General features: G+C 49.7%; 1 protein-coding gene across 3 annotated transcripts in view; it reads right to left on the reverse strand.

Moving 5' to 3' along the window:
• cacna1ia (calcium voltage-gated channel subunit alpha1 Ia) overlaps positions 1–19,149 on the reverse strand; it is a 421,890-nt gene that overhangs the window by 123,720 nt on the left and 279,021 nt on the right. For all 3 annotated transcript variants that reach the window (XM_038783535.1, XM_038783536.1, XM_038783537.1), the window contains 3 exons: positions 9,461–9,776; positions 7,957–8,049; positions 1,970–2,258 (listed from right to left, as the gene is read on the reverse strand). In XM_038783535.1, the coding sequence (XP_038639463.1) occupies positions 1,970–2,258; positions 7,957–8,049; positions 9,461–9,776 (698 nt within the window). The remainder of the gene's footprint in view (positions 1–1,969; positions 2,259–7,956; positions 8,050–9,460; positions 9,777–19,149) is intronic.

The following is a 19,149-nucleotide window of genomic DNA, read 5'->3' on the forward strand; positions in this document are numbered from 1 at the left end:
GTAACCCCATAACTCCACCTAACCTGCATATCTTTGGACACTAAAGGGCAATTTATCACGGCCAATCCATCTAACCTACACATCTATGGAGTGTGGGAGGAAACCGGAGCACCCGGAGGAAACCCACGCAGACACGGGGAGAATGTGCAGACTCCACACCAACAGTCACCCAAGGCCAGAATTGAACCCGGGTCCCTGGCGCTGTGAGGCAGCAGTGCTAAATGTTTTTTTAATATAAATTTAGAGTACCCAATCATTTTGTTCCAATTAAGGGGCAATTTAGCGTGGCCAATCCACCTACCCTGGACATCTTTGGGTTGTGGGGGGGTGAAACCCACGCACACACGGGGAGAATGTGCAAACTCCACACCGACAGTCACCCAAGGCCAGAATTGAACCCGGGTCCTCAGCGCCGTAGTCCCAGTGCTAACCACTGTGCCAAGTGCCACCCTGCAGTGCTAAGGGTTTAACCAGTGTACTATGGCTATGGTTTCTTGACAAGATCTGGGCATACCAGCAAATTATCTCGACACCTTAGAAACTCAGAGACTCGTAAGTTCTATGTCCTGACATAATGGTGACTAAACATGAACATGTGTCGTAAACAGTTGCACTTCTTTGGAAGTGTGGGGGGGTGGGGGGGGGGGAGGAGGAGCAATATCTTTAAAAAGACAGGGCGATGCTGTAAAAAGCCTTTAAGGGATAGCAGGTCAGCACTAGAAGGGAAGTGTGTCATAGTTCCACTTTGCCTTTGTGCAGAGCACAGCCACACACACACACAGACAAACATACACACAGACACACACACACAGACACAGACAAACATACACACAGACAAACACACAGACAAACACACAGAGAAACAAACACACAGACACACACACACACAGACACACACACACACAGACACAGACACACACACAGACAAACACACAGACACACACACACACACAGACACACACACAGACACAGACACACACACACACAGACAAACACACAGAGAAACAAACACAGACACACACACACAGACACAGATACACACACACACACACACACACACAGACAAACACACCGAGAAAGGGTGATCATGGCTCAGCACAACATTGAGGGCAGAAGGGCCTGTTCTGTGCTGTACTGTTCTATGTTCTAAAGAAACACACAGACACTCACACAGACAAACACACAGAACATAGAACAGTACAGCACAGAACAGGCCCTTCGGCCCTCGATGTTGTGCCGAGCAATGATCAATGAGAAACAAACAGAGAAACAAACACACAGAGAAACAAACACACAGGCACTCACAAACAAACACAGAGAAACAAACACGCAGACACTCACACAGACAAACACATAGAGAAACAAACACACAGACACTCACACAGACAAACACACAGAGAAACAAACACACAGACACTCACACAGACAAACACACAGAGAAACAAACACGCAGACACTCACACAGACAAACACACAGAGAAACAAACACACAGACACTCACACAGAGAAACACACAGAGAAACAAACACACAGACACTCACACAGAGAAACAAACACGCAGACACTCACACAGACAAACACATAGAGAAACAAACACACAGGCACTCACACAGACAAACACACAGAGAAACAAACACACAGACACTCACACAGACACACCTCTGATGGCTTTAAGTTTTATACCTATCCCTAACTGTTCTTACTAAATGAACCTGCAAAGTGTTCACCCAAACCCAGTGAGCAATTGGTGCCTTGTGTCCTGTACAATAAAGAGTCCAAGATATTATAATAACAGCACTATGGTCCCTCCATTACAACAGTGACCACACTTCAAAAATGCTACATTGGCCATGAAGTGCTGCAGGACATCCTTAGATGGTGAAAAATGCTACAGAAATGAGAGTTCACTTTTATGCAACCACATTTAATAACGTTCCTCTGCACCCCCTCTTCTCGCTCGATTACCTACCGCACTCCTGGCAGATGCTGAAATCGGCGGTTCCTCGGTAGCTGTGGAAACGGGTTTGCAAGCTGGCAAAGAGGCCCACGGTGCGGCGCTTGGCTTTGCGCAGGATGTGGCACACGTACTGGAAGATCTCCTCGTAGCAGTCCCCCGGCTCGGCGAAGCTGGCCACCGTGCTGGACGAGAGGTACAGGGCCCGCTGCTCCTGCATCAGCTGGTGTTCCCGCTGCTTCGTCTCGGAGAACTGCGTCGCTATGACAACCAAGCAGAGGTTAATCATGAAGAACGAACCTACCTGAGGAAGAGAAGGAGAGGAACCATCGTCAAGAGTCTTCCCCGAAGCATCGACTCCAGCCTGAGGGGCAGCAACTCACAGAAAGACGATGCACAGAAAGAGCCCACCGTTCAGCCCACTGGGAGCTATCCAGTTAGTCCCTCGCTTTACTGCCCTAATCCCACTCCCCTTCACAATTCTTCTCTTCAAGCATTTATTCAATTCCCTTTTGAAAGCCGCTCTTGCATCTGCTTCGTAACGCGAGCATTTTACTACCTTCAAGCATTAACAACAAACTGAGATCACAACCACCACTCCGCAGGCGGCAGTGACTCCCGTTCATACCTCCCCCTGGGGCCATCTTTTGTTCCTTGTTCCACTTCGGCCTCCTTGTGCGTCGCACTCTCATCCCTTTGCCGTTCAGTCTCAATAGCTCCCGCCACTTCAGGCCCATCACCCTCTCAAACGTTTGCTACCCTCACTCCTGTGCGCCAGTTTCCATCACTCCAACATCAGCTGTCCAGGCTCGAAAAACTTCCCGAAACCCCTTTCTCCTCCTTTAAGATGATCCCGAAAACCGCCTTTGACTAAGCTTTCCTCTGCCCCTCCTGTTATCTCCTTATGTGGCTCTGAACCTGCCTCCCATCCACTGACTCTGTCTACACCTCCCGCTGCCTGGGGAAAGCGGGCAGCATAATCAAAGATCCCTCCCACCCGGGTTACTCACTCTTCCAACTTCTTCCATGGGGCAGGAGATACAGAAGTCTGAGAACACGCACCAACAGACTCAAAAACAGCTTCTTCCCCACTGTCACCAGACTCCTAAACGATCCTCTTATGGACTGACCTCATTAACACTACACCCCTGTAGGCTTCACCCAATGCCGGTATTTATGTAGTTACATTGTGTACCTTGTGTTGCCCTATTATGTATTTTCTTTTCTTTTCTTTTTTTTCATGTACTGAATGATCTGTTGAGCTGCTCGCAGAAAAATACTTTTCACTGTACCTCGGTACACGTGACAATAAACAAATCCAACTCCAAATCAAATTTTGGTAACGCTCCTTCAAAGCATTTTGGGGTGTTTTACTAGGCTGAAGGGGCTATATAAATGTCAGTTGTGTTTATAATAGGACCCCTGTCACAGGCATGTAGCTCATTTCCTCATTTTAGTCACCCCCCCCCCTCACCGCGCCCCTCGTTCTGACAACATCACCGCTGTTTCTCTCAGATGGTGAATAATAATCTTTATTTGTGTCACAAGTAGGCTTTGGAAAGAGCAGCACGGTAGCACAAGTGGCTAGCACAGCGGCATCACAGCGCCAGGGTCCCAGGTTCGATTGCCGGCTTGGGTCACTGTCTGTGCGGAGTCTGCACGTTCTCCCCGTGCCTGCGTGGGTTTCCTCCGGGTGATCCGGGTCCCTCCCACAGTCCAAAGACGTGCAGGTTAGGTGGATTGGGCATGATAAATTGCCCTTAGTATCCAAAAAAGGTTAGGAGGGGTTATTGGGTTAATGGGGATAGGGTGGAAGTGAGGGCTTAAGTGGGTAGGTGCAGACTCGATGGGCCGAATGGCCTCCTTCTGCACTATATGTTCTATTTAAGCCTATGCCTCCACCCCATCCCCATCACCCTACGCAATTTAATAATAATAATAATCTTTATTATTGTCACCAATAGGCTTACATTAACACTGCAATTAAGTTACTGTGAAAAGCCCCTAGTCGCCACACTCCGGCGCCTGTTCGGGTACACAGAGGGAGAATTCAGAATGTCCAAATTACCTAACAGCACGTCTTTCGGGACTTTGTGGGAGGGACCCGGATCACCCGGAGGAAACCCACGCAAACACGGGGAGAACGTGCAAACTCCACACAGACAGTGACCCCAAGCCGGGAATCGAACCCGGGTCCCTGGAGCTGTGAAGCAAGAGTGATAACCACTGTCCTACCGTGAATGTTTCTCGAACATCACTAAAGCACGTTACCCGGCCATTATCACACCGCTGTTTGTGGGATCTTGCTGTGCACACATTGACAGCTGTACATCCTACTTGGCAATCGTGAGTAGGTTGTAAGAAGTACTTCATTGGCTGTGACCCGCTTTGAGCTCTACGGTAATTGTGAAAGATGCTGTCTTGTCAGGAGGACGTGGGCAGCGAATGCACGGGAACAGCGCGGCCTCCGGGTTTCTGGGACGCTTATCAGCCTTTCGTTCGTCATCGCTGGGTCAAAATCCCGGAAGGTCCTCTGCAACTGGACTGTGGGCATGTACCTATCCCACACCAACAACAGTGGCTCACGGAAGCTGCTCACCGCCACTTTCTCGAGGCAACAAATTCTCGTCTTGTCCACCAATTCTGAGAACGGATCAACAGAGAAAGTTTTTAGAGGCCCTGGGCAGGGTGGAGGGGAAGAGGTTTCACAGGGATAATAGCAGGAATGCCAGCTGGTTATTACAAAGGAATAAACGGGTTGGGTCTTGGCTGAGGGGGTGACCCGATAGAGACCTTTAGAATTGACGGTTTTGATAGCGTGGATGCAGAGAGAATGTCTCCATTTGTAGGTAAGTTAAAACTTCGAGACCATCCATATAAGATCGTCATCGGAAAAATTGTTATGTATCACGGAAATATATTCCTGCTGGTCAGCCAGCACGTGATGTGCAGCGGCGTTAGCAGAGTATTTACACGGGCTTTGGGCAGATCAATATCTTGATTGTATTGAGCAACACCCTTAATAAACCTCTCATCGTGTTTTAGGATAATCCAGAATGTGGGCACCTCCATACCTTTCCTCCTTGTGGCAACAAAGAAATATAACAGGAGCGAAAACTGGCGACGAGGACTGAGGCAGAAAAATCACTGGAGAGAAGATTTCTTCGGCTGACTGTGGGAGGGAGTCGGTGGCAACGGAAGATGCTCACGACCGGACTCATGTGCACAGACAGAGACATCGGGCAACGCATTGACGCTGTGTGAGGTTTGAAGAAAGGTTTCCGGCAGTAATTGTGAGTGAGAAGATCGACAGTCGGGGAAGACTTGCTCGCGTTGATGTGGGTGGGGTCTGCGTTTGGTGCACGTGGCGAACGAGGATTTCAAAGTCTACCGACCATGTGCAACCACTACTCGGGAGAAAGTCAAAGCAGTCAGGCATAAAGGGGTAAGATTTTCCAGTTGCTTGTTCAAGAGATTGTTTGTGTCAGACTTTCCAATGCATTCGGAAGGGAGGAAGTTTGGACCTTCGAAGCCGGGATCCAAAATGGTGGGAAAAATGGACACATTTGATGAGAATCATGAAACATGGAATTCATATGAGAAAAGATTCCAATTGTTTTCAAATGGCTAATCAAACACCGGAGGACCTAAATGTCGCAACATCTCTCAGCTCAGTTGCCCGTAAAACCTTTATGTTGCTCCGGAATCTTGTTCAAACAGAAAAAAGAGGATACAAGTCCTTCAGTGAATTAATGAAAATCTGCGAGGAATGTTTATCTTCTAAACCGTTACCAATTGCAGAAAGGTTTTGATTCCGCAGTCAGGAAGAAAGTGAAATAATTTTACAGTTTGCATCTTTTAAAAAGGTCAGCAAGATATTGTGAATTTGGTACAGCACCTGATGATACTCTTTGAGATAGGCTGGTTTGTGGGTTACACAATGAAGCATTTCAGGGGAAGCTGCTTTCTGTAAGTGATTTAACTCCAAAAGCTGCTGTGGGAGTTGCCACATCTATGGAGCTAACAACAAGAGACGCTTCACAGAGAGGGGATGGAGTGAAGCCACACAAAATGAGTGCCTCAAGGAACAAGGCTGCAAAGGTGCAAAGTCATCCAGAACCAATTTGGTCATATTATCAACAAAGAATCGAAGAAAATGTCAGCAATCTTAGAAACACCAGTTCCTCAAAATGTGACGCAATTAAGGGCGTTTGTCAGATTGATCAATTATTCTAGTAAATTTGTGTCGACTTCAACAATGCGAGTGATGCCTTTACACACGTTGCTATGTGTCAAACAGGTCAAGCAACGCCCTGAAGTACATTTTGCCAATGTTTTGTAGTTCTCACTCATGGAGAGTGTACCTGTGACCTCTTCTCAAGTTCAAAGATGTGCAACAAAGGACCCAGTGATGGGGAAGGCGATGGACTTGGCCCAAAAAGGAATGATGTCAGGTGTTGAGAAGAAAAATCCAGACCTCAAGCCCTACATCACCCGAAGACTTGAGTTGACAGTCCAGAATGGAGTTCTATTGTGGGGAATGTGTGTGATTATTCCTCTGTGCTTACGTAGTAGAGCCCTTGACCAACTGCATGAGGGACATCCTGGTGCAGTGAGGATGAAGGAATTATCACACAGTTATTTTGTGTGACCAGGATTCTCTCAAATTGAAGAGAAAGTTGGGCAATGCCAATGTTGTGCAAACCATGGAACATTCCACCATTCCAACCATTACATCCGTGAGGAATGGCCGACTCAGCCATGGCAGAGAATACACATCGATTATGCTGGTCCACTGGAGGGTCACATGTTCGTAGTGATTGTGGACATGCACTCGGAACAGCCAGAAGACAGAGCTAAGCGGTTTACCCCGAATGCATCAGACCTAAGCTCCGCAGTCCTGCCACATCCAGCCGTGAATGGTGGTGGACAATTAAACAACTCACTGGAGGAGGAGGCCCCACAAATATCCACATCCGCAATGATGGAGGAGCCCAGCACATCTGCGCAAAAGACAAGGCTGAGGCATTCGCAATAATCTTCAGCCAGAAGTGCCGAGTGGATGATCCATCTAGGTTTCCTCTGGAGGTCCCCAGCATCAGCCAATATGCTTCACTCCACGTGATATCAAGAAACAGCTGAAGGCACTGGATACTGCAAAGGCTCTGGGCCCTGACAATATCCCGGCATTAGGACTGAAGACTTGTGCTCCAGAACTTGCCACGCCCCTAGCCAAGCTGTTCCAGTCCAGCTACAACACTGGCATCTACCCGGCAATGTGGAAAACTGCCCAGTGTGTCCTGCACATCTCATCCCAGTGCCTCAAATTTAAAATTCTCATCCCTGTGTTCAAACCCCTCCATCTCCTCCCCGTGTCCCCATCTCCGGAATCTCTTCCAGCTCCATAACCCTCCCGAGCTCTCTGTGTCCCTCTCCGGCCTATTGCCCGTCCCGGAGTTTCCTCGCCACACCGTTGGCGTCTGTCCCTTCAGCTGTCCGGGCCGGAGCTCTGGAATTCCCTTCCTTAGTCTCCCAATTTCTCCTTGCCCCTTCAAAACATTCCGGAAAACCTACCATTTGGACAATGCTCTCGGGGACCTCTCCTAACATCTCCCCCCCACGCCCCCCCCCCACCCCCCCCCACCCCCCCCCCACGCCCCCCACACCCCCCAAGCCCCCCCACCACCCCGCCCACGCCCCCCCCACCCCACTACCCCCCCACTATCCCCCCCTCACCACCCCCCCCCCCCCCCACGCCGCCCCCCCCCCCCCCCAACTACCCCCCCTCCACGAGGCCCGGAATGTCAAACTCTGTTTGGTAAACACTCCTGTCAGATACTTGACCACGTTAAAGGTGGCGTTATAAATATAAGTTGGTGTTTGCCTGTCGGAATTTTTCTCCTGCCTGAGGGGGGAGTGGTAAGACCGCGAGGAACTGATGGCAAATCACTCAAACTACACACAGTGTCAGAGCAGGAAATTTGTTCTGTCGAGATACTCACTATGATAAGCAAGATGAAGTAAATGAAATTGTAGAAAGAGTGTGCGTCCATCACATAATACATAATCTCAACCCAACCTTCCAATGTTATAACCTGTCAAAGGAAAATCGGAGAAACATTAGCACCGAGCACCCGCCCCCACACTCCCCTCCTCCCCATACCCCTCCCCACCCTCACCACCCCCCTCCCCACCCTCGCCATCCCCTCCCCATCCTCACTGTCCCCTCCTGACCATCCCCCTTGCAACCCTCCATCCCCACTCTCCCCCCTCTTCGCCATACCTCTCTCCACCCTCAACCTCCACACTCCCCCCTCAATGTACCCCCAATGTCCCCCTCCCCATCCCACCCTCCAACTCCACCATCCCCTCCTCACCGTCCCCCTCCACCACCACTGTCCCACACAGACTCCCCCCTATCCAGCATGGCGCTGGAGTGGTTCACGCTCTCCAGCCTCTGACCGCGACATCCTGCGCATGCGCTGTTGGTGCGGGGGTCGGGGTGGCATGGCGCCATTTGCTCGGTGCCCCGCCGATTCTCCCACCTGGTTGGGGGGGGGGGGGAGAGAATACCACCCAAACTGTTACACACTGACTAACTGCTTAATGGGTTTAATGGCTGCAGACGGGGGGGGGGGGGGGGGGAGCAGGCCCATCCCAGGGAAGACCCCCGACCTGAGCCCCACCAGCCCATCACAAACCCCCCCCCCAGACCCCCACCTCCCAGGAAGGACACCCCACGGCACCCTGGCGGCAATCGTAGTGAGGGTGCTCACCGCCTTGCCCCACCCCTCGGACTGCAAGGTGCTATGTTGGCACTGCCAAGGGGCGGAGCCTGAAGGAGGGGGGATTAATGGGTGGGGGAGGGTGGGCTGAATATGGGGTTCTGGGGGAGGTTGAAGGGAGGTTCAGAGAAGGGGGCGTTGCCAACGATTAGGGTGCGGTGGTGCCCTGCCTTTGATTTGGGGTGGGGTGAGGGAGGAGGGGGGGGGGAAAGAGGGCCAGTGGCAGTCCTATACAAATGGCGCTCTGATCTCAGAGATGCGGGGCTTGTCCGAGATTTCAGGACCCTCCCCCCTCAGGTGCCGTGTGATCCCGGCATCCCATGGAGTGGCACATCGGGACACTCCCAGTGCCAATGGATACCCGTTGCTATTTTACAACGGCGGGAATACTCGTCCGCCAAATGGAGAATCCCGGCCATATCTCAAATTACTGAGATATTGGCTCCCAAAATGTTACTTCCAGAAATAAATCTCTTATTTGCACCTGAATGTAGGAAGATCATCTATCTGTAAAAGCAAAGGTGCAGTTGAATGAGTCTCTGGATATTATAATTCCGATAAAAGTTGTTGGAAAGTTTAGTGGAAGCAATATTGGACCAACATTAACAATATTAATGGAAATATCTTTGGAGGGGGATGGTAAGGGGCCAGGATATGGTCACTCTGGAGATTCATGAATTTATTGGCCAAATGTCAGGAAGCAAATTAGTTAAACGTTCACCTGAAAAATCACAATCCACGCGTAGACGATGTTGTCGAAGTTAATGGCGCCTTTGTGGGGGTTCCTGTCCCCTGTCTGACATACAGTGTAATATCGGTTCCAGTTGACACAGCCGCCGGTCACGTTGAGCTCCTGCCCCAGTGCTGCGTAATAGTAATAGTCATCCTTGTCCAGGCAGCACTCGTGCCCATTGTCCCTCAGAGCTGGGATCTCATGACAGCCCATAATCCCGTTGTCCCCAGACAGAGAGCAGATGAAAGGGGTTTCGTCGTCCTTCTCGGGATGGTAGTACTGAGGCAGAGAGAGACCATTGTACCTGAAAGGCAATGGAGAGGCGGTCAGGGAGAAGCAGATGTGACAGGATGCCTCGCCGGGGTGAGGCAGGAGGAAGAGGCTTGCGAAGAGGGGGGACACAGGAAACAGTCACATTTCCTGGCAGCTTGTCGACAAACTCTTGGTGTACCACACTTCTGTGAATTGGCACCCACTAGGGAGGCACCGGAGACCCATATCTGTGATATTTTGAGTTGCCCCTTACAGCAGAAACAAAAGGTGAGAGGGTTGACACAGCGTAAATTACTCAGCCGGACTGAGAGACTTTATTACAGAGGCATTGCTCGCTCACTAAGGTGAAATGGAAGAATAATCCCCTCTCCTTTACTCCTGCTAACATTGGGCGCGTTTTAATAATAAAAACCAGAATCTGTTCTGAGCGGGATTATAATAATAACAATGATAATCTTTATTATTGTCACAAGTAGGCTGGTTTAGCACACTGGGCTAAATCGCTGGCTTTTAAAGCAGACCAAGGCAAGCCAGCAGCACGGTTCGATTCCCGTACCAGCCTCCCCGAACAGGCGCCGGAATGTGGCGACTAGGGGCTTTTCACAGTAACTTCATTTGAAGCCTACTCGTGACAATAAGCGATTTTCATTTCATTTCAAGTAGGCTTACATGAACACGGCAATGAAGTTACTGTGAAAATCCCCTAGTCGCCACATTCCGGTGCCTGTTTGGGTACACGGAGGGAGAATTCAGAATGTCCGATTCACCCAACAGCACGTCTTTCGGGACTTGTGGGAGGAAACCGGAGCACCCGGAGGAAACCCACGCAGACACGGGGAGAACGGGCAGACTCGGCACAGACAGTGACCCGAGTCGGGAATCGAACCTGGGACCCTGGCGCAGTGAAGCAACAGTGCTAACCACTGTGCTGCCCAGATTAGCTGGGTTGCATCCAACGCTTGTGCGTCGGGAACAACCCCACTATCTAACGGCACTTTGTAGCCTCCTCGGTCCCCTGGTGCCCATCCCCTCCCCCCTCTGAGGCCTCACTTAGCAAGGTACGGATTGAATTCCAGATTCCTCCTCTGTTACTCCAGTGGGATGATGGTCATGACTTTCCCCATTACCGGATCCGACCTAGTGTGTCTTTGCGCTGGTGATGTGGTGATCGTGCACCATCCACAGTAGACATAGTTTACATAGTTCTCCAGTGATTCAGCTTTGTGCCGAATTGATAAACGTGATGGAGCACCTGCGTTTGCATGTTGCTCAGATCTCCTGTACTTACTCTCCTAATTATGGGCTGATAAGATGAGGGACCATCTCTACAAATGACTCACAGCTAGAGACAGTATCCCTTTGTATGGATCAAAGATTGTTGTTAAAAGCCCGTGGTCTGTTAACAAGGTAAAACATCATCTGTACAGTTAGTGATTAAGTCGCTTCATTCCAAAAATTATACTTCCTTTTCAAATTGATCATAATTCTGTCCTCAAAGCGGACGCTTCTGATCTTTCATCTCGATTTGTCATTATACAAGAAAAACTGCACTCACCCCACAGGGAGATGCATCATATGTGAGTTGCACTTTTAAGTTTGGGTCGAAATGAACTAAGATGATGGTTTCCTCAGCACATTTTTGATTTCAGTATTTGCGTCTTTGCAGTCTTTTGTCCAAGTCCATTATTAGTTCGCACAAAATAATGTATGAAGTGGTTTTACTATGGTAGTAAGATTTAGAATAAACTTTCCATAGTCATTGATGATTTCTAAAAAAGATCTCAGTTGCGAAATATTCTGCGGTCCAGTTGCATCAGAATTTGCTCGGAATCCCACGGCGAGTAACTCACCTCCTGACTCCCCAAAGCCTGTCCACCATCTACAAGGCACAAGTCAGGAGTGTGATGGAATACTCTCCACTTGCCTGGATGAATGCAGCTCCAACAACACTCAAGAAGCTCAACACCATCCAGGACAAAGCAGCCCCGCTTGATTGCTCCCCCTTCCACAAGCATTCAAACCCTCCATCACCGACGCACAGTGGCAGCCGTGTGTACCATCTACAAGTTGCATTGCAGTAACTCACCAAAGTTTCTTAGACAGCACCTTCCAAACCCACAGCCACTACCATCTAGAAGGTCAAGAGCAGCAGATACCTGGGAACCCCACCCACCTGGAGGTTCACCTCCAAGTCACTCATCATCTTAACTTGGAAATGTATCGGCTGTTCCTTCTCTGTCGCTGGGGCAACGTCGTGGAACTCTCTCCCTAACAGCACAGTGGGTGCACCTACACTTTAAGTACGGCAGCGGTTCAAGAAGACAACTCCCCACCACCTTCTGAAGGGCAACTAGGGATGGGCAGTAAATGCCGGCCGAACCAACAAAGCTCATATCCCTCAAAATGAATATTTTAAAAAGTCACCTCCTTAGGTTCCTCATGGAGCTTGTCCTCGATTACATGGCCAAGATAGCTTCCTGCTGACGTGAAAAATTCATGTTTCTCTCTCGATGTCAAGATGTATCTTTCAAGATGCGCCAGCGTGAGTTCTAAATTCTTTAGGTCCTCCTGCTCAGTCCTGCCGGTAATTAAAATGTTGCCCAAATAACATTGAACATCTTTGAGGCCACTCAGCATTTGGCCCACAGACTTTTGGAATAGGGCCCGGTGCAGACGTTATTCCGCATGGTGGGCAATTGTACCCGAACTTCCCTTTGTGTGTTACAATCATTAGAAGAGGTTCCGACTCAGCTGCTGCTTCATCTGGAGGTACGTTTGGGACAAATCTATTTTACTGAACTGTTGTTCACCCGATATTCCAGCAAATAGGTCCTCTATTAATGGTAAGGGATACTGATCGGCACACAACGCTGGGTTGATCGTCATTTTAAAGTCACCACAGATCCTTACATAGCCATCAGGCTTGATTACTGGAACAATTGGTGTCGCCCAATCGCTGTCATCACAGACTCCAACACGCCATCTCTGATCAATTTTCACAGTTCCATTTCAACTCCTGGTTTGATCGCATTGGGCGCAGTTCCTTTCATCATTTCCGGGTGCTATCAGGTTCTATATTAAGCCTTGTCTCGACTCTGGTCATTTCTCCGAAAGTGTTTCCAAATACTTTGAACATTTCTCAGAGTTTCTGTAATGTGTTCTTTCCACCAATTAATTGGTTCACAGCTTGCCAATTTAGTTTGCTTTTGTTCAGCCAAGCTATTCTGAAAAGTGCAGGGAAATTTCCTTTTAACTACACGTAACGGTAATTTCACAGATTGACAATTTATTTCAACTTGCACCAAGTATTAAACCCTTCACTGGAACCACTTCCCCTGTGTAAGTTCTCAAGATTATATGAGATTTAGATTTAGAACAGTACAGCACAGAACAGGCACTTCGGCCCTCGATGTTGTGCCGAGCAATGATCACCTACTCAAACTCACATATCCACCCTATACCCGCAACCCAACAACTTCCCCCTTAACCTTACTTTTTAGGACACTACAGGCAATTTAGCATGGCCAATCCACCTAACCCGCACATCTTTGGGCTGTGGGAGGAAACCGGAGCACCCGGAGGAAACCCACGCAGACACGGGGAGGACCTGCAGACTCCGCACAGACAGTGACCCAGCCGGGAACCGAACCTGGGACCCTGGAGCTGTGAAGCATTGATGCTAACCACTATGCTACCGTGCTGCCCCTGGTTTTCATGGTACATTCTTTAGCCTTTGTTGACATAAGGTTTCAGAGATGAGAGACAGCGGCTCCTGTATCTTCCTCCATTTTAATTTAATTCCCATTCAGTTCCGGCAGACCCCAAATCTCGGTGTATCGCCTTACATCAATAATACACCGAGATTGAGTTCCTTGATCTCACCAGACATTGTGTTTTCCTGGGAATTTCAACCGTCTTCTGTCAGTCTATTGACTTGTGCGTGGATTTGGGTGCGTTGCTGCATTTACTCGTCTTCGAGGTTTGGGAATTCTGTCTGGCTCAGCACACCTTTGTCATGTGATCTTCCTTTCCTCAATTACGACATTTGTTTTCCAGACACCTACATTCCTGTGGTGAACGCCCCACCTGTGGCATGCTTGCGTGTTGAGAGATCCTCTTGTCTCAGTAGTCATCTTGTTTATTTTGGCGGCAGTTCTGATTTGAGAAGCTTCTTTCGCTGCCGGCTCCCTGGACACCGTTATTCCCACAGAAAGATTGAGGGTTGGCGAGCACTCTATTAACAGTCGCCACTGAATTGCCTAATTTCTCCATCCGCACACAAGTCTGTCTCGCAGCGTGTTCTCAAGAGTCGGTCTTAATCTTGATTATTATCAAGTTTCTTTTTTTTGAGCAGCACGGTGGCACAATGGTTAGCATTGCTGCCTCCGGCGCTGAGGACCTGGGTTCGAATCCCGGCCCTGGGCCACTGTCTGTGAGGAATTTGCACATTCTCCCCGTGTCTGCGTGGGTTTCGCCCCCACAATCCAAAGATGTGTAGGGTAGGTGGATTGGCCACGCTAAATTGCCCCTTAATTGGAAAAAATAATTGGGTACTCTAAATTTATTCTTTAAAAAGGTTTATTTTTCTTTGATATGAGCAGTTGTTTTTCGAGAAGCAGGCCTCTGACTCTCTCTCTCACTGGGAACGAGGGTCCGACACTGCAGCCCGCCGCGCGTGAAGGCGCACCTGGGAAAGATTTCCCAGCTTCGGCGAGTAAACTCATGGGGCAGGATTCTCCATTAACCGACGCCGAAATCGAGAAAGATGATTGGGCGGGGAATCAGTGCCGACGCCAAAATCGTGGCAGCTGCTAATTTGACGCCAAATCGCAAGCTTGACAGCGGCGTGAATGCAGTCCGGAACGCACGTGCAATAGACACCGTTTGCCTGTCATTAGTGGGCACGACCCGGTATTCTCCGGGACCTCCGCGATTCTCCGCCTCCAATGGGCCGAGTTCCAGACGGCGAGGTTCACTAATGCTGTTAAAAATCGTGAGATTGGTGTGGCGGCCGCTGAGGGAGAGAGAGGGGGTACAGAAGGTGTCCAACATCGCCATCATTTGCTGACAGTCATGCTGCTGGCTGGGTGCTTCTGCCAGGGCTGGGGGGAGTAGCGGGGGAGGGGGAGGGGAGGGGGGTGGATAGGAGGTGGGCTGTGATGTCAGGATGGATGGGCACAGAGCACCATTGCCGCAGCCGGCAAGGCAGCCATGCAGCTGCGCACGCCGCTAACAGCCCACTTTGAATTTGTGCCATGGGTCATATAGTGGTCCCCCCCTCCCCCAGGCTACGCTCTGGGTGCCCTCTGGCCCCAGCTGACCCATCAGCTGTATGGCCGCGCTCCAGCACAACCAGTGCCATCTTGTTGGCTGGGATGAGTGTGTGTGGGGAGTGTAATGTGTGTGCGGGGCTGGGATGAGTGTGTGTGGGGAGTGTAATGTGTGTGTGCGGCTGGGATGAGTGTGTGTGGGGAGTGTAATGTGTGTGTGCGGCTGGGATGAGTGTGTGTGGGGAGTGTAATGTGTGTGTGGGGCTGGGATGAGTGTGTGTGGGGAGTGTAATGTGTGTGTGCGGCTGGGATGAGTGTGTGTGGGGAGTGTAATGTGTGTGTGCGGCTGGGATGAGTGTGTGTGGGGAGTGTAATGTGTGTGTGCGGCTGGGATGAGTGTGTGTGGGGAGTGTAATGTGTGGGTGCGGCTGGGATGAGTGTGTGTGTGGGGAGTGTAATGTGTGTGTGCGGCTGGGATGAGTGTGTGTGGGGAGTGTAATGTGTGTGTGCGGCTGGGATGAGTGTGTGTGGGGAGTGTAATGTGTGTGTACGGCTGGGATGAGTGTGTGTGGGGAGTGTAATGTGTGTGTATGGCTGGGATGAGTGTGTGTGGGGAGTGTAATGTGTGTGTGAGTCTGGGATGAGTGTGCCTGGGGAGTGTAATGTGTGTGTGCGGCTGGGATGAGTGTGTGTGGGGAGTGTAATGTGTGTGTGGGGCTGGGATGAGTGTGTGTGGGGAGTGTAATGTGTGTGTGCGGCTGGGATGAGTGTGTGGGGAGTGTAATGTGTGTGTGGGGCTGGGATGAGTGTGTGTGGGGAGTGTGTGTGGGGAGTGTAATGTGTGTGTGGGGCTGGGATGAGTGTGTGTGGGGAGTGTAATGTGTCTGTGCGGCTGCAGCTTGTCAGCCTCCCGAGTGTTAATCACGGACCCGGCGAATCCCGCACCGTTTTCCATTGGAATGGATTGTGTTCCACACAGCACCGGTGCGGCCCCTCCACAGTCACTGAATCGGTCCAGGACTATTTTGACTGGAAACCCATCCTCATCGCCAGCTTTGTCTTTTACTGTCATGTTTCAGTTGTTGTTGTTCGCAGTGGAACAATGGGTGAAAAGGTTGCCACGCCGGAGGCTACGTAACCAGCTAGTCAGACTTTATTAGAGAGCAGTTGCTTGCTCACAGTGTAAGGTGAAAGAGAGGGAAAATCTCCCAGATGCCTCTGATGATTTCACCACGCAATCGTGGTCAACCCACACAGAGATGCAATTGGTTTGCAACATATAACAATATCCCACAGAAAATGATATTTTCCTCAGTGTTTTCCTGCCTACAGTTTTATAATGTCTCCCAACATCCTTGATGAGTGCTAAAGCCAAGGATTTCCATTGTTTGCTATCCTAGCGCATCTTCTCTCAGGGCCTGCAAGGAACCCAATGGTGAGGGACAGCGAGTTAAATCAGGGTGGCTGAAGTTATGTCTCTCTGTGGCCCTCGAATAAGGAGAGCTAATATGACCATTTTGTAGATATTGACACCTCGCCAGCTCTGAAGAGACCCTAAACATGCCCTTTGGTCTCCAGAGATCTCGTTCAAATGGAACAATACAAAGGCCATCTACATTTCATAAACTAGGCCTGGCCAACCGAGGGTAATGTTTCTGCTCGGCCAAAGGACCCCGCAACATCCCTTTAAGACTTAATGGTTGGAGCATGACCAGCTTCAGGGGCCCAGACATAGGAATACACACCCTTTGTCAAATCCAAAGTGAAGAGATGGGAGCTACGAGACTTGATCCACAAGCTGGTGGAACCAGTAATATGGCCTTGTGGAGCTGAAAAGCGCAGTCTGCCATTTTTCCATCTACCTATCAGCGGTATAGTAAAGAGGCTCTGGTAGGCTGAATGCCTGGCCACATCTACACGTTTTCTACCAGAACCTCAGTAGCATTGCCTACAAAATTAATTCATCCGTGTGCCTCGCATTTTGTGGAAGTCATCTCCCCTGGAAAAGTGAATTATCCAGCATCAGTTTTCAACCTGCCAACCTCTGTGAAGGAATACCTCACCCTGTATTCTGGGCTCACGTGAAACAATGATTCTCCGTGGTCTTTGCCCTGTTAATCTTTTTTTCTCTATCCCTCTTACTGTGTGAGTGCTTTGGGGACTATGTAGCAAACCCACCCCCCTCCACCCCAACCCGAGTTTTGAATGCATGCAAATAAACTAACCTTCTGAGTTCATTCTTTGTTGTGGAGTTATTATTAAGATATGGGATCATATCAAAACTGGGGGTGTGGGAAACACACCACCATTGATAAAGGGGGAAGTTTATGGATCGGTGGCAAGGGGAGAAATCAGGAGCATGTAAATTAGGGACATGTAAATCAGGGACATGTAAATCAGGGATAGTAAATCATGGACATGTAAGTTAATCCCCCTCCTGCAACCAGCACTGTTTACAACAGCAGAGCTGCCGAAAACACATGATACTTCAAAGTACTGTTTGGAAGTGTAGTCGAAATGTACACATATGAAAACAGAGTGACCAACCTGTGCACGGCAAGATCCCACAAATGGCAAGGTGACAACGACCAGACAGCTGATTTTTTTTTGTGATGTCAGTTGAAAGATAAATATTGGCTTCAGGACATCGGGGAGAACTGGTGAGGGTGGGGAGTGGGGCGGGGGGGGGGGGGGGGGGGGGGGGGGTTGATGGTGGTGGCGATTGTCATAATATACACACAGGTATATGATGGTGCACAGACAGGCAGTGATTGACACACAGGATGACCAGTGAACACACAGAACACAGCAGCCAATTACCAGACAGGACACGACCACTATAAAGCCAGAGGGACTAGTTTTCCCGCTCTCTCGGGATCCAGCCTCTGAGACAGTCAGAGCCCGTGAGCAACAACTAGAACATACACCATGTGGTAGTAAGATAGTCTGGTCAGGTTAGCCTCAGGTCTCCAGTCAACTCAGCATAGTGTCAACCCACAGTTAAAGCAGGTATGATAGTTAAGAGTTCAATAAAATCGAGTTGCATTTCTTCAAGTGTTGGAAGCCTGTCTCTCTCACTGCTGCAGTAAACGCAGTCCTCGCAGACCCAGCTCACCCAACGCATCAGTGATGGTGGGGAGGGGGGTGGTGGTGGGGGGAGGCAAGATGGAGCGGAAAGTTCACAAACCAAAGTTGTTGAATTCACTGTTGAGTACTATTTTGCAGTATATTGCTTTGATTAGGGTTGGGTGGGGGTCTGGGGGGGGCAGGTGGGGGGTGGAATGATGAGTCTGGTGTTTAAACAGGGGGTTAAAAGGGAACAGCGAATGTGGGAAAGGTCCAGAGGGAAAAGAAGAACCAGAGCGGGTTTGCATCAGGATTAAAGTCAGCTCCACTTTTGACAAGGCTTGAATCTTCTGAATTGCTTACAGGGTGAATGATTTCCAAAGCGCTCTCTTTAATCTACATGGGGCTGGTTTAGCTCACCGGGCTAAATCGCTGGCTTTTAAAGCAGACCAAGGCAGGCCAGCAGCACGGTTCAATTCCTGGACCAGCCTCCCCGGACAGGCGCCGGAATGTGGTGACTAGGGGCTTTTCACAGTAAATTCATTGAAGCCGACTCGTGACAATAAGCCATTTTCATTTCATTTAATTTTCATCTCCCAGCACCTCGCCACTCAATTCAGGGACACCTCGGACAAGGTGCAGGAATTATAATTTGGAAAGAAAAGGATCAATGCAACCAAAACAGTCCGCAACAAGCTGGTTCCCAGGACAACACTATCTCGGCTATCGGGTCCCAGTGACTCTGACCACACTGTCCTGCCCAAAGGCGTGGGTTGCGTGCCAAAGGATTCGCTCTGACCTGTCTCTGCTCCCAGCTCAGGGTTGGTGTGATGCGAATGTGAGCTGGAAACTGCTTAAATGTGTTGTTTTTCTCTCCCCCCGCCTCTCTGGGTAATGATCAAGAATTCAGTGCAAAGGACTCAGAGGTTGCCAAAGAAACAATCGCACCTGACAAGTAGACACTAGTAGAGGATATCAATCGGCCGCCTGTATTATGTCCTTATCTGCAAAGTTAACATATGCTAAACTGCCACTTCAGACACTGCGAATGTCAAACTGCACATGATT

This window comes from Scyliorhinus canicula, chromosome 23 (assembly GCF_902713615.1).
Source record: "Scyliorhinus canicula chromosome 23, sScyCan1.1, whole genome shotgun sequence".
In the NCBI taxonomy this organism is placed as follows: Eukaryota; Metazoa; Chordata; class Chondrichthyes; order Carcharhiniformes; family Scyliorhinidae; genus Scyliorhinus; species Scyliorhinus canicula.